The sequence below is a fragment of the Hyla sarda genome, chromosome 10 (assembly GCF_029499605.1).
Source record: "Hyla sarda isolate aHylSar1 chromosome 10, aHylSar1.hap1, whole genome shotgun sequence".
NCBI lineage: Eukaryota > Metazoa > Chordata > Amphibia > Anura > Hylidae > Hyla > Hyla sarda.
In genome coordinates this window covers 73,533,945-73,546,251 of record NC_079198.1, presented here as the reverse complement: position 1 = coordinate 73,546,251, position 12,307 = coordinate 73,533,945, and the positions used below count along the sequence as shown (strand labels likewise).

Genomic DNA, 12,307 nt, shown 5'->3' with positions numbered 1-12,307 from the left:
CAAAGGTCATTTTGGCCTTAAGGACCAGAGCATTTTTTTGTACATCTGACCACTGTCACTTAAAGCATTAATAACTTTGGGACGCTTGTACTTATGAATTTGATTCAGAGACTGTTTTTTCGTGACATATTCTACTTTATCATAGTGGTAAATTTTCGTCGATACTTGCATCATTTCTTGGTGAAAAATTCCAAAATGTCATGAAAAATGTTAAAATTTTTAATTTTTCTAACTTTGAAGCTCTCTGCTTGTGAGGAAAAATAGACATTCCAAATAAATTATATATTGAATCACATATACAATATGTCTACTTTATGTTGGCATCATAAAGTTGACATGTTTTTACTTTTGGAACACATCAGAAGGCTTCAAAGTTGAGCAGCAATTTTCCAATTTTTCACAAAATTTTCAAAATCTGAATATTTCAGTGACCAGGTTTGAAGTGGATTTGAGGGGTCTTCATATTAGAAATACACCATAAATGACACCATTATAAAAACTGCACCCCTCAAAGTATCCAAAATGATATTCAGAATGTTTGTTAACCCTTTAGGTGTTTCACAAGAATAGCAGCAAAGTGAAGGAGAAAATTCAACATTTCAATTTTTTTACACTCACATGTTCTTGTAGACCCAGTTTTTGAATTTTTACAAGGGGTAAAAGGAGAAAATGCCCCCCAAAATGTGTAACTGAATTTCCCGTGTATGGAAATACCTCATATGTGAACGTAAAGTGCTCTGTGGGTGCACTAGAGGGCTCAGAAGGGAAGGAGCGACAATGGGATTTTGGAGAGCGAATTTTGCTGAAATGGTTTTTAGGGGGCATGTTGCATTTAGGAAGCCCCTATGGTTCCATAACCGCAAAGAAATGAAAAATAAAACGGAAAAAAAAACAAAAAACACATGGCATACTATTTTGGAAAGGACACCCCTCAAGGCACATAACAAGGGGTCCAGTGAGCCTTAACACCCCACAGGTGTTTGATGACTTTTCGTAAAATTCGGATGTGTAAAACGCAATTTTTTGCCCAAATTTACAATTTTTACAAGAGGTAATAGGAAGATTTGCAACCCCATCTCTTCTGAGTATGGAAATACCCCATGTGTGGATGTAAAGTGCTCTGCGGGCAAACTACAATGCTCAGAGGAAAAGGAGCTTTTGGAGAGAGAGTTTATATGGAATGGAAGTCAGGGGCCATGTGCGTTTACAAAGCCCCCATGCTACCATTTTGGAAACTACACCCTCACCAGTGTTTGACAGACTTTTGAAACAGTGGCCTGTGCAAATGAAAAATGTTATCTTTCATTTTCTCGGACCCCTGTTAATCTGCCCCCTGTTAACAACAGTTTGGGTACCGGGCATACAGCACAGCTGGTATACAGTATGATCCTGCAGCTCTGAGCTGGCTAATTAGCATACAGAGTAAAGTCACAGAGGCTTAGTGTGACGGGTGCCGACAGTGGTGACAGCGAGGACTGGCAGCAGCATTTCTGTGCGTACAAGTCTTGATAGAGTAATAATAAGGATGATTGATGGCTCAGCTCTGGTGTGGAGAGTGAGGCGGAAGATTAGAGCACATGTCATCACTGCACGTGTAACGTCCCCTCCATGAAAAGTAAGAGCGCTGCATTCCACCAGTACAAATTGGCTAAAACCGGATCATCAAAAGGAAAAAAACAGCAAAGCCATGATAGGCTTTGGAAGCCTTGTGTGTTTTTTAATGTATTCATTTTATGCCATAGGACAGGTACGCTTTAAAATTGCACTGTCAGATACAAAAACTTTTTATATGTTGTACATATTACCAAAGGATAAAGTCCAGTGAGTGAGGGTGCTAGCACTCCTCTGTGCTGTCTGATAGTACTCCTCTGTGCTCTCTCCTGTCTGATAGCACTCCTCTGTGCTCTCTCCTGTCTGATAGCACTCCTCTGTGCTCTCTCCTGTCTGATAGCACTCCTCTGTGCTCTCTCCTGTCTGATAGAACTCTGTGCTCTCTCCTGTCTGATAGTACTCCTCTGTGCTCTCTCCTGTCTGATAGCACTCCTCTGTGCTCTCTCCTGTCTGATAGAACTCCTCTGTGCTCTCTCCTGTCTGATAGTACTCCTCTGTGCTCTCTCCTGTCTGATAGCACTCCTCTGTGCTGTCTGATAGCTCTCCTCTGTACTCTCTCCTGTCTGATAGCACTCCTCTGTGCTCTCTCCTGTCTGATAGCACTCCTCTGTGCTCTCTCCTGTCTGATAGTACTCCTATGTGCTCTCTCCTGTCTGATAGTACTCCTCTGTGCTCTCTCCTGTCTGATAGCACTCCTCTGTGCTGTCTGATAGCACTCCTCTGTACTCTCTCCTGTCTGATAGCATTCCTCTGTGCTCTCTCCTGTCTGATAGCACTCCTCTGTGCTCTCTCCTGTCTGATAGCACTCCTATGTGCTCTCTCCTGTCTGATAGTACTCCTCTGTGCTCTCTCCTGTCTGATAGCACTCCTCTCTGCTGTCTGATAGCTCTCCTCTGTACTCTCTCCTGTCTGATAGCACTCCTCTGTGATCTCACCTGTCCTATCAGACAGGAGAGAGCACAGAAGAGTACTATCAGACAGGAGAGAGCACAGAAGAGTGCTATCAGACAGGAGAGAGCACAGAAGAGTGCTATCAGACAGGAGAGAGCACAGAAGAGTGCTATCAGACAGGAGAGAGCACAGAGGAGTGCTATCAGACAGGAGAGAGCACAGAGGAGTACTGTCAGACAGGAGAGAGCACAGAGGAGTACTATCAGACAGGAGAGAGCACAGAGGAGTACTATCAGACAGGAGAGAGCACAGAGGAGTACTATCAGACAGGAGAGAGCACAGAGGAGTACGGAGTACTATCAGACAGGAGAGAGCACAGAGGAGTACTATCAGACAGCCCAGAGTAGTCTCTGTATAAAAAAAACCTGTAAAACTTAAACAGTGATATATTTAAGGGGGGGGGGGGGGGCGAAGTGCCTCTATAATGCTTTATATGTTATCCTGACAAGGGGTAAAAATATAAAGCCTGTTTTACAGCTACATATTATTGACTTATGACTAGGATTATTGACTGGCCAAGTATAAACAAAGTAGTCACCAATACAACTGGGAAAAAGCAGACATCAGAACAAGCAGGGGGATGTATTAAGTGCAATGCAACGGTTAGACTTTAAGTGTGTCTAATGCCAGGGTAATAACTCATTTATGGATTATGAATTATTAATTATGGTCAACAAAAATATTAAAAATATTATGACCGTTATGAATTGCCAAAAATATACAAACAATGCAATTCACCATGTCTGGGACTATTTTCCCAGATATGAGTTCTATGAAGTAGTGGTAGAAGTAACTTTAGCAATATAATAAAATAACAAAGTTATTATAAAAACTGATTTGAAGGTTTATTGGTTACAAATAATTAACATAAAAGTAATATAAACAGACCATGATATAAATGAGATTATATAAAGAATGTCAGATATAAATCAATGATACATTAGTATGTTATTTAATAATATTAGTCGCAGAAGTAGGTTAGTTCAGATATCAGTACATTACTTTGCGTAGAGATCATCACTTCAAATTATATCAAATGGGCATTTTTACACACACACACACATAAATACACATATATATATATATATATAAATATATTTATATATATATATATATATATATATATATAAAATGGGAGTAAACCCCGTCCAGTTCTGACCACGACTATCTATATAGTTTATAGTACGCTACTAATTAGGAAGACTTAAAGGCTTATAAACTACTATTACCATCTCAATATGGAGAGTTTATGAAGCCAGGTCTGCTAATCTACATGATATAATCCCATCCATATTAAAAATGAGGTAACTTAATTAAATAAGAAACCTTTGTATCTTACCGAGAGTATGCATAGTTGTACTTCTGGGTAAAAGAAAGATGGCTGCCTGGGATCAACGGAAACACCTGTAGTCATAACAGGTTAGCAGAGAAGAGTGGGCTATGGGACAAAGTTCTCCCCCTGAATCTACATGGCTCCGCCCCTTCAGATTGCCTCTAGGAACTTCAGTAATGAGTAATCGGTACCAATATAGCCCGAAACTAAGGCTTCTTACATACTGTCTTTGCTCACCGTCAAGAACGGCCGTCGAACTCCCTTCCACCCCCTGCCGAGTTTGACGGTGCAAGCTGTATTTTTCTCCCGTTATTTTCCCGCCGGCCATCACACTACCGTGTCACAACAGTAGTGTGAATGAGGCCTAAATTATATATGTTAAGTTGAATTAAAACTCACCATTCCAGCGTAATTCCAGCACATTGGGAGCCAAAGGAATATTTTTGTTCTCTTTTAGGACTGGACTAACATAGGAAGCTAAATAGGGAACAGACTCCCACACCTACAAGCAGAGAGAGAATATGATTTATTGTAAAAGCATTGATCAGATTCTTCAAAACAATAGAAGGAAAATCATTTCAGAGTTAGTCGCAACTTATTGTAATCAGAGGACCAATGCTAAACAGCACCTGTCAGGAAAGTTGACATCTGCGTTCTTCTGATATTCCTTCAGGAAATTTATATGAAAAAATGGACAACTAGACATTACCATTCCCCTTAACAACGGGGTATGTCATCTAATCTGGTCATGCCCCAATGACAAGGAGAACACCACCACCTAGGGGTCAATGTATGAATTTATATCCAGGAGGAATAACAGAGGAACGGTGCAACACAGTGTTCAAAATAAGTATCCCTCAAAAATTTTGTATTTCAGTTATTTACTAGTACAGAATTGTGAAGAGAGCCATTTCTCGCCATAATCCTACAGCAGATATGAATTTATTCCTTTCTAACGGTTATAGAATGTCTGATCAATGTAAGTTACTACAGCTAAAATATAACTGGGATAGGTTAAGGTTAAAATATCATCTAAAAAAAACATTGATATGGCATATGAATGTGGCACCATATCACATTACCTTAGCAGCATTTGTAAGACGCCAGGCATTTAGGAGGCCAAATCCATGCTGATGACTGTGACTAAATCCTGCTCCATTGGTTTCCCAGTCAGCTTGATGGTCTTCATACTGCGGAAACATAAGGAATCAGGCGGCATTCACTTCAGGATTTGTTCCTTTGAGGCATGAATACTCCGGCACAAACTCATAAACGGCATCCGATATATCCGTGCTCATCCGGTTTTTACTTTCTGCTGACTTATCCGTGCCTCAGAGGCATAAATCCTGATGTAAATGCCTCCTCAGAAAATGAAAAATAGCACAGGCAAAATAAAGATTGTTCCTTAATATTATTAAATTCATATATGGTATTATTCAAGACTGACAACATACAGTGAATTAGGGCTGCAGCTAACGATTATTTTAATAATCATTTAGTTGCCGATTATTTCATCGATCAGAAAAATGTCAAAATGCCAAAAAAAAAGGGGTTCAGCAGATTCTACTTGAAAAATTATGTACAATGGTCATATTAAAAGTTTATAGCATGTCATGTGACCAAACAGCAGCAATTTTGTATTTTTTTTAACGTTTCTGCCTTTTTAAAGAACACATAATGTAAAGTCTGCAGCTCCTAAAGAAAAAAAATATATGGTAGTCTAGGGCTCTGTTCACATCTACAGTCTTGGCCTTAAATGTTGGCACCCCTGAAATTTTTCAAGAAAATGAAGTATTTCTCACAGAAAAGGATTGCAGTAACACGTTTTGCTATACACATGTTTATTTCCTTTGAGTGTATTGGAACTAAACCAAAAAAGGGAGGAAAAAAAGCAAATTGGACATAATGTCACACCAAACTCCAAAAATGGGCTGGACAAAATTACTGGCACCCTTAATATTTGGTTGCACACCCTTTGGAAAAAATAACTGAAGTCAGTTGCTTCCTATAAGCATCAATAAGCTTCTTACACCTCTCAGTCGGAATGTTGGACTACTCTTCTCTTTGCAAACTGGTCTCTCTTATTGGAAGGCGCCTTTTCCCCAACAGCAATTGTAAGATCTCTCCACATGTGTTCAATGGGATTTAGATCTGGACTCATTGCTGTCCACTTCAGAACTCTCCAGCGGTTTGTTGCCATCTGCTTTTTGACGTATGTTTGGGGTCATTGTCCTGCTGGAAGACCCAAGATATCGGATGCAAACCCAGCTTTCTGACACTGGGCTGTACAATGCGACCCAAAATCAGTTATTAATCCTCAGATTTCATGATGCCTTGTACACATTCAAAGGCACCCAGTGCTAGAGGCAGCAAAACAACCCCAAAACATCATTGAACCTCCACCATATGTCACTGTAGGTACTGTGTTCTTTTCTCTGTAGGCCTCATTCCATTTTCGGTCTTGGTTTCATCTGTCCACAAGACGTTATCCTAGAAGGATTTTGGCTTACTCAAGTTCATTTTGACAAAATGTAGTCTTGCTTTTTTACGTGTCAGCAGTGGGGTCCTCCTGGGTCTCCTGCCATAGCATTTCATTTCATTTAAATGTCGACAGATAGTTCGCGCTGACACTGATGCTCCCTGAGCCTGCAGGACAGCTTAAATATCTTTGGCACTTGTTTGGGGCTGCTTATCCACCATCTGGACTATCCTGCGTTGACACCTTTCATCAATTTTTCTCTTCTGTCCACACCCAGGGAGATTAGCTACAGTGCCATAGGTTGTTGCAAACTTCTGGATAATGTTGCGCACTGTGTACAAAAGCAAATCTAGATCTCTGGAGATGGACTTGTAACGCTGAGATTGTTGATATTTTTCCACAATTTTGGCTCTCAAGTCCTCAGACAGTTCTCTTCTCCTCTTTCTGTTGTCCATGCTTAGTGTGGCACACACAGACACACATTGCAAAGACTAAGTGAACGTCTCTCCTTTTTATCTGCTTTCAGGTGTGATTTTTATATTGCCCACACCTGTTACTTGCCCCAGGTGAGTTTAAAAGAGCATCACATGCTTGAAACAATCTTAATTTTACACAATTTTGAAGGGGTGCCAATAATTTTTTCCAGCCCATTTTTGGAGTTTGGTGTGACATTATGTCCAATTAGCTTTTTTTTCCTCTCTTTTTTGGTTTAGTTCCAATACACACAAAGGGAAAAAACAGCAATCCTTTTCTGTCAACATTTACGGCCATGACTGTATGTCGTACTTGACACGAAAAATATCTCAGCATGGTGGATTTATTAATGTAAAAACAATGAAGAACAGAACTTAACTAAAACATAGAATGTGTCGGCACATAGGAACCATTTGGCCCATCTAGTCTGACCATTATTCTGAAAACTATGAATAGTCCCAGGCCATATCATATATGAAGGATAGCCTTATGTCTATCCTATGCATGATTAAACTCTTCACTGTATTTAAAGTGTAAGTGTATTTGGAACCAATAAACCTCAATAAGGGAGGTATAAAAAGGTATAAGGTGCGCCTATTACGAAACAGAAAAAACTCAATTGACAAAGCAGATGAGAACAGAGACTTATTGTGCACTATTACTATATGCATTTTTGATCATCTATAAACAGATCATAATACTAAAACATTCACTGTCCTACATGAAAAGCCAAAAATAAATAAATAAACAAAATGTCCCGTACTTTTGTAGCTGTAAAAACGATAATGTGCTGGACATCCCTCCATGTCAGGCATGGCCGCACCTGTAGCATCAGAGCAATCATTCCTGCAGCTATAGGAGCAGCGGCAGATGTTCCAGTGTGGCCTTCTGTGCATCCAGTTCCCTTCTGCAGATCCCAATCTGAGGTCACCTAAGGAAAAACGGTAGAGGGAAGAGTTAAAATGTGCATGTTTATTATTCTGTTTATTGACAGATTCTCCTTTACACAAGTAGCATTCAAAGCTTTCTAAGCATTCTCCAAATGAGTGTTTCCCAACCAGGGTGCCTCCAGCTGTTGCAAAACTACAACTCCCAGCGTGCCCGGACAGCCTTTGGCTGTCCGGGCATGCTGGGAGTTGTAGTTTTGCAACAGCTGGAGCCACCCTGGTTGGGAAATACTACTCCAGATAGATGACCAAAGAACACATTATCCCAATACGGACTGTGTATAAAAGTGGGAAACTCCAACAAACTGCATCAATTCACTATCATGAAGTTGTCCTATTTTGCATTGTGGCGCATTGCAGTATTTTCTTTTTACATGAATGCACTCCATTAAATGTTTGTTCTATCACTCTAAAATATTGTCTTTATTCTGTGTCTCATGTTTATTTTTAAATAATATTTAGTTACAATGGTCCAGTTTTGCAATTGCTAACCCCTAGTCATGTTGCTGCATCCATGTGCAATTCATTTTTATTTGTATGAATTTAATGTTTTGCTATATGTAAATGAACACTGTTGTTTGGGAAAGTTTGCTCTGATGCATAGTGGCAGAGAGTATAAGTATTATTTGTAATATGCTTATTTATAAGAAAAAAGGCCTATAGTCCGGACCACTAGAGGTCTCCCTACTAGTAAGAATGATGTCCCCTGCATGTCATTATGGATATTCCTTCTATGGCAATTGGCCTGCTGAGACGTAATAGAGGAAGTTAGGGTGTGGCATTGTCTCCTCTGTGTCCCATTCCCAGCAGTCAATCACATCACAGCTTTTGTCAGCACCCACACCAGCCGCATAAGAGCTGCTGTGTTCACTGACATATGGGATCACTAACCATTAAAAGGAATACTTTGCACCAGTGTTCCCTTGCCCCTCCTCTGTATGAGATAAGTACATGCATAACAAAGAGGAAGGACCTGCGAACAAGGCTGCAAAGGATTGTCCACAGCCTGGGAAAAAATGTAAGAGAATGGAAGTTCCCTGCACAGTGCTGGCAAGAATCATGCTTGCCGGGTACCATGCCACAAGTTAAAAAGACCAGCCAGAAGCTGTGTAGAGCCAAAAGGTGTTCCTGGCAGTGGCTTATTAGGGAAAAACCCACAAAACCCTGCACTAATGCACAGTATGTTCAGAGAAAGGGTGCATGCACACCACGTTTTTGCTATACAGTTCCCGTATGCGTTTTCAAGTTTAAAACCGTATGGAACTGTATAGAAAACTGTATGCATTGACTTAACATTGTAAACCATATGTCAACTGCATCATCCGGTTTAGTCCGTTTTGCATCAAATACGGTTTTGTATGTTTTTTTTACCCCTACCCAAAACTGTAGCCTACCACGTTTTTAGGTCCGGGTGAAAAACCGCCTTAAACCGTATACGTTTTTTTTTTTTTTTTTTTTTTAACAAGGGAGTCAATGGGAACCGTACAGAAGCGTATGTGTGTATGGTTTCATCCAGTTTTCACCAGTTTTTCACTTTGCACAGTTTTTTTTTCTTGGAATTTCAAACAAGTGAAACTCTATTCAAAATGGAGTGAAAAGTTAACAACGTATATGTTTTTTTTCTTAAAAAACTGATGCAACCGGACATCATTTTCCAAACTGTATACAGGTTGAAATTTGTACACAAGTTTTGATACAGTTTAGCCAGGTTTTGAAGAATCCGTTTTTCATATAAAACCTGATACGGGAACTGTATTGCAAAAACGTGGTGTGCATGCACCCTTAGTGAGTAGTGATACTATGGAGGAGTCAGTTCATCTCCCTAATTTTGGTATTTCACTGCTCTTTCTTCTACAATGCAGAGAAATGGAGAGCTTAAATGGGTATGATGGTTAAAGCAAATAAATGTTATTCTTTGCAAAATTAAAAATTAGACCACTTCCACTTTCATCAAATAAATCTCCTGGTAAAATCTGCAGCAAATTCCCCACAGTGAACATGGCCTTATGTACTGCTTGGGAGGGGGTTTAGTAGATGGCTGTATTGTAGCCGTAACTTGGGTTTCGCACTAAATTTTTACTTTTAAATATTTGCACAAGTCTATTTATTCTTTCATTACAGTATACACAGAAATATATTTTGTCATGCAGTTCCTGTACATATAAAGTATATTGTTTTTGTTAAACCAGTTTATTGTCAAATACAGGAATCGATTAAATACAATATTTATATAACCAAACAACTACAATAAAAGGAAAAGATACATATGTACAAACTACATTACTATGTCATAAAGCAACAAAGATTCTGGGATATTATGACCTGTATTGTGTGCTGTAGATGGAACTTTATTCTGTAATAGCACTTAAAGGGGTACTCCACCCCTAAACATCTTATCTATCCGTTGGATAGGGGATAAGATGTATGATTGCGCTCACCTGTGAGGGGCTGTCCTACTTTACTTGTCTCCCCTCCTTTGTTTCTGGCTCCCTCTACCCCTCCCCTACTGCCCCCTACTGGCTTTTCCTCTTGGCTCTTTGAGACATCCTTTTTCTCCTCCCTCCTCGCCTTCTCATCTCTACCCCACCCTCCTAGTGGCCTTCCTTATGCTCCTCCCCCCCCCCTCTAGTTTCCCCTTTAAAAAGATTTATGATTGCGGGGGACCCGCCGCTGGGACCCCCCGCGATCTCTGCTGCGGCACTGCACTGCGAGGCGACGCTGATGTCACGGCCACACCCCCTCGTGATGTCACACCCTCCCTCTCAATGCAAGTCTATTGGAAGGAGCGTGACGGCCACCACGCCCCCTCCCATAGACTTGCATTAAGGGGGCGTGGTCGTGACGTCACACCTCCAGTGCCGCAGCTGGCCTTCTAAACAAATGCCAGGTGCTGCAGGGAGATTGCGGGGGTCCCAGCGGGACCCCCACGATAGGGAATAAGATGTCTAGGGGCGGAGTACCCCTTTAACCCCTTAAGGACCAAGCCCATTTTCACCTTAAGGACCAGGCCAATTTTATTTTTGTGTTTTTTCGTTTTTTCCTCCTCGCCTTCTAAAATCCATAACTCTTTTATATTTCGACCTACAGACCCATATAAGGGCTTGTTTTTTGCGTGACCAATTTTACTTTGTAATGAAACCTCTCATTTTACCATAAAATGTATGGCGAACCCCCCCAAAAAAATTTTTAGGGAGGAAATTTAAATGAATACCAAAATTTTGCACATTTTGGAGGGGTTCGTTTTCACACTGTACAGTTTCCAGTAAAAAGCATAGGTGTTCTTTATTCTGTGGGTCAATACGATTAAAATGATACCCATGGCTAGATACTTTTATATTTTTGTACCGTTTAAAAAAAAATCTAAAATTTTTTGTACAAAATCAGTAATCTAAAATCGCTCTATTTTGACCACCTATCACTTTTTCATTTTTCCGTATATAGGGTGGTATGAGGGCTAATTTTTTGCAGCCGTCATCTGTACTTCTTTTTATATACTACATTTGCATATATAAACTTTTTAGATCATTTGTAATCATTTTTTTTTTTATAAAATGTGACAAAAAAAGCAGCATTTTTGGACTTTTTTTTTAATTTTTTACGTTTACGCCATTAACCGTGCAGGATACTTAACATTATATTTTGATAGTTCGGACATTTACGCACGCGGCGATACCAAATATGTTTATGAAAAAAAAATGTTTTACGCTTTTTGGGTGCAAAATAGGAAAAACTGGCAATTTTCATTTTTTGGGGGGGATGGGATTTTCCCCTTTTTTTATACTTTTTATTTTTACATTTTTCCACTTTTTATTACACTTTTTATGTCCCCATAGGGGACCATCTATAGCAATCCTTTGATTGCTAATACTGTGCAGTGCTATGCATAGGACATAGCACTGCTCAGTATTATCGGTCATCTTCTGCTCTGGTCTGCTCGATTTCAGACCAGAGCAGAAGACCCCGGGAGACGGCCGGAGCCAGGTGAGGGGACCTCCGGACGCCATGCTGGGTGATCGGATCACCGCGGCAGCGCTGCAGGTGATCCGAACATCCATTCAAAGTACCGCACTGCCCCAGATACCATGATCTGTATTGATCACGGCATCTGAGGGGTTTATGGCGAACATCCGCGCGATCGCGGATGTCGACCATTATGGGCGGGTCCCCGGCTGCTACTAGCAGCCGGGACCTGCCGTGTATGACGCTATGTATGACTCCACATACCACTTTAAAGGGGTTATCCAGGAATGGAAAAATACAGGTAATTTCTTTCCAAAAACTGCTCCCCGTCTGTCTCCAGGTTGGGTGTGGTTCTGCAGCTCAGTTCAACTGAAGCGAATGGGGCCAAGTTGTAATAACACAACCAACCTGGAGACAGACAGGGAGCGTTTTTTTAAATAAATGACCTGTTTTGTATTCCTGGATAAACCCTTTAAGTTGGTACACATGCTTCCATTAAAGTGGATTACAATTATATTCATTACTGTGTCAAATATAGATAGTCAGAATGGG

General features: G+C 40.4%; 1 protein-coding gene across 1 annotated transcript in view; it reads right to left on the bottom strand.

Annotated features, from left to right (window-relative positions):
* Positions 1-12,307, bottom strand: part of PCSK7 (proprotein convertase subtilisin/kexin type 7) — a 68,781-nt gene that overhangs the window by 34,041 nt on the left and 22,433 nt on the right. The window contains exons 9-11 of the mRNA XM_056542787.1: positions 7,612-7,779; positions 4,978-5,085; positions 4,295-4,397 (exon numbers count right to left, since the gene is read on the bottom strand). Coding sequence (XP_056398762.1) covers positions 4,295-4,397; positions 4,978-5,085; positions 7,612-7,779 — 379 coding nt within the window. The remainder of the gene's footprint in view (positions 1-4,294; positions 4,398-4,977; positions 5,086-7,611; positions 7,780-12,307) is intronic.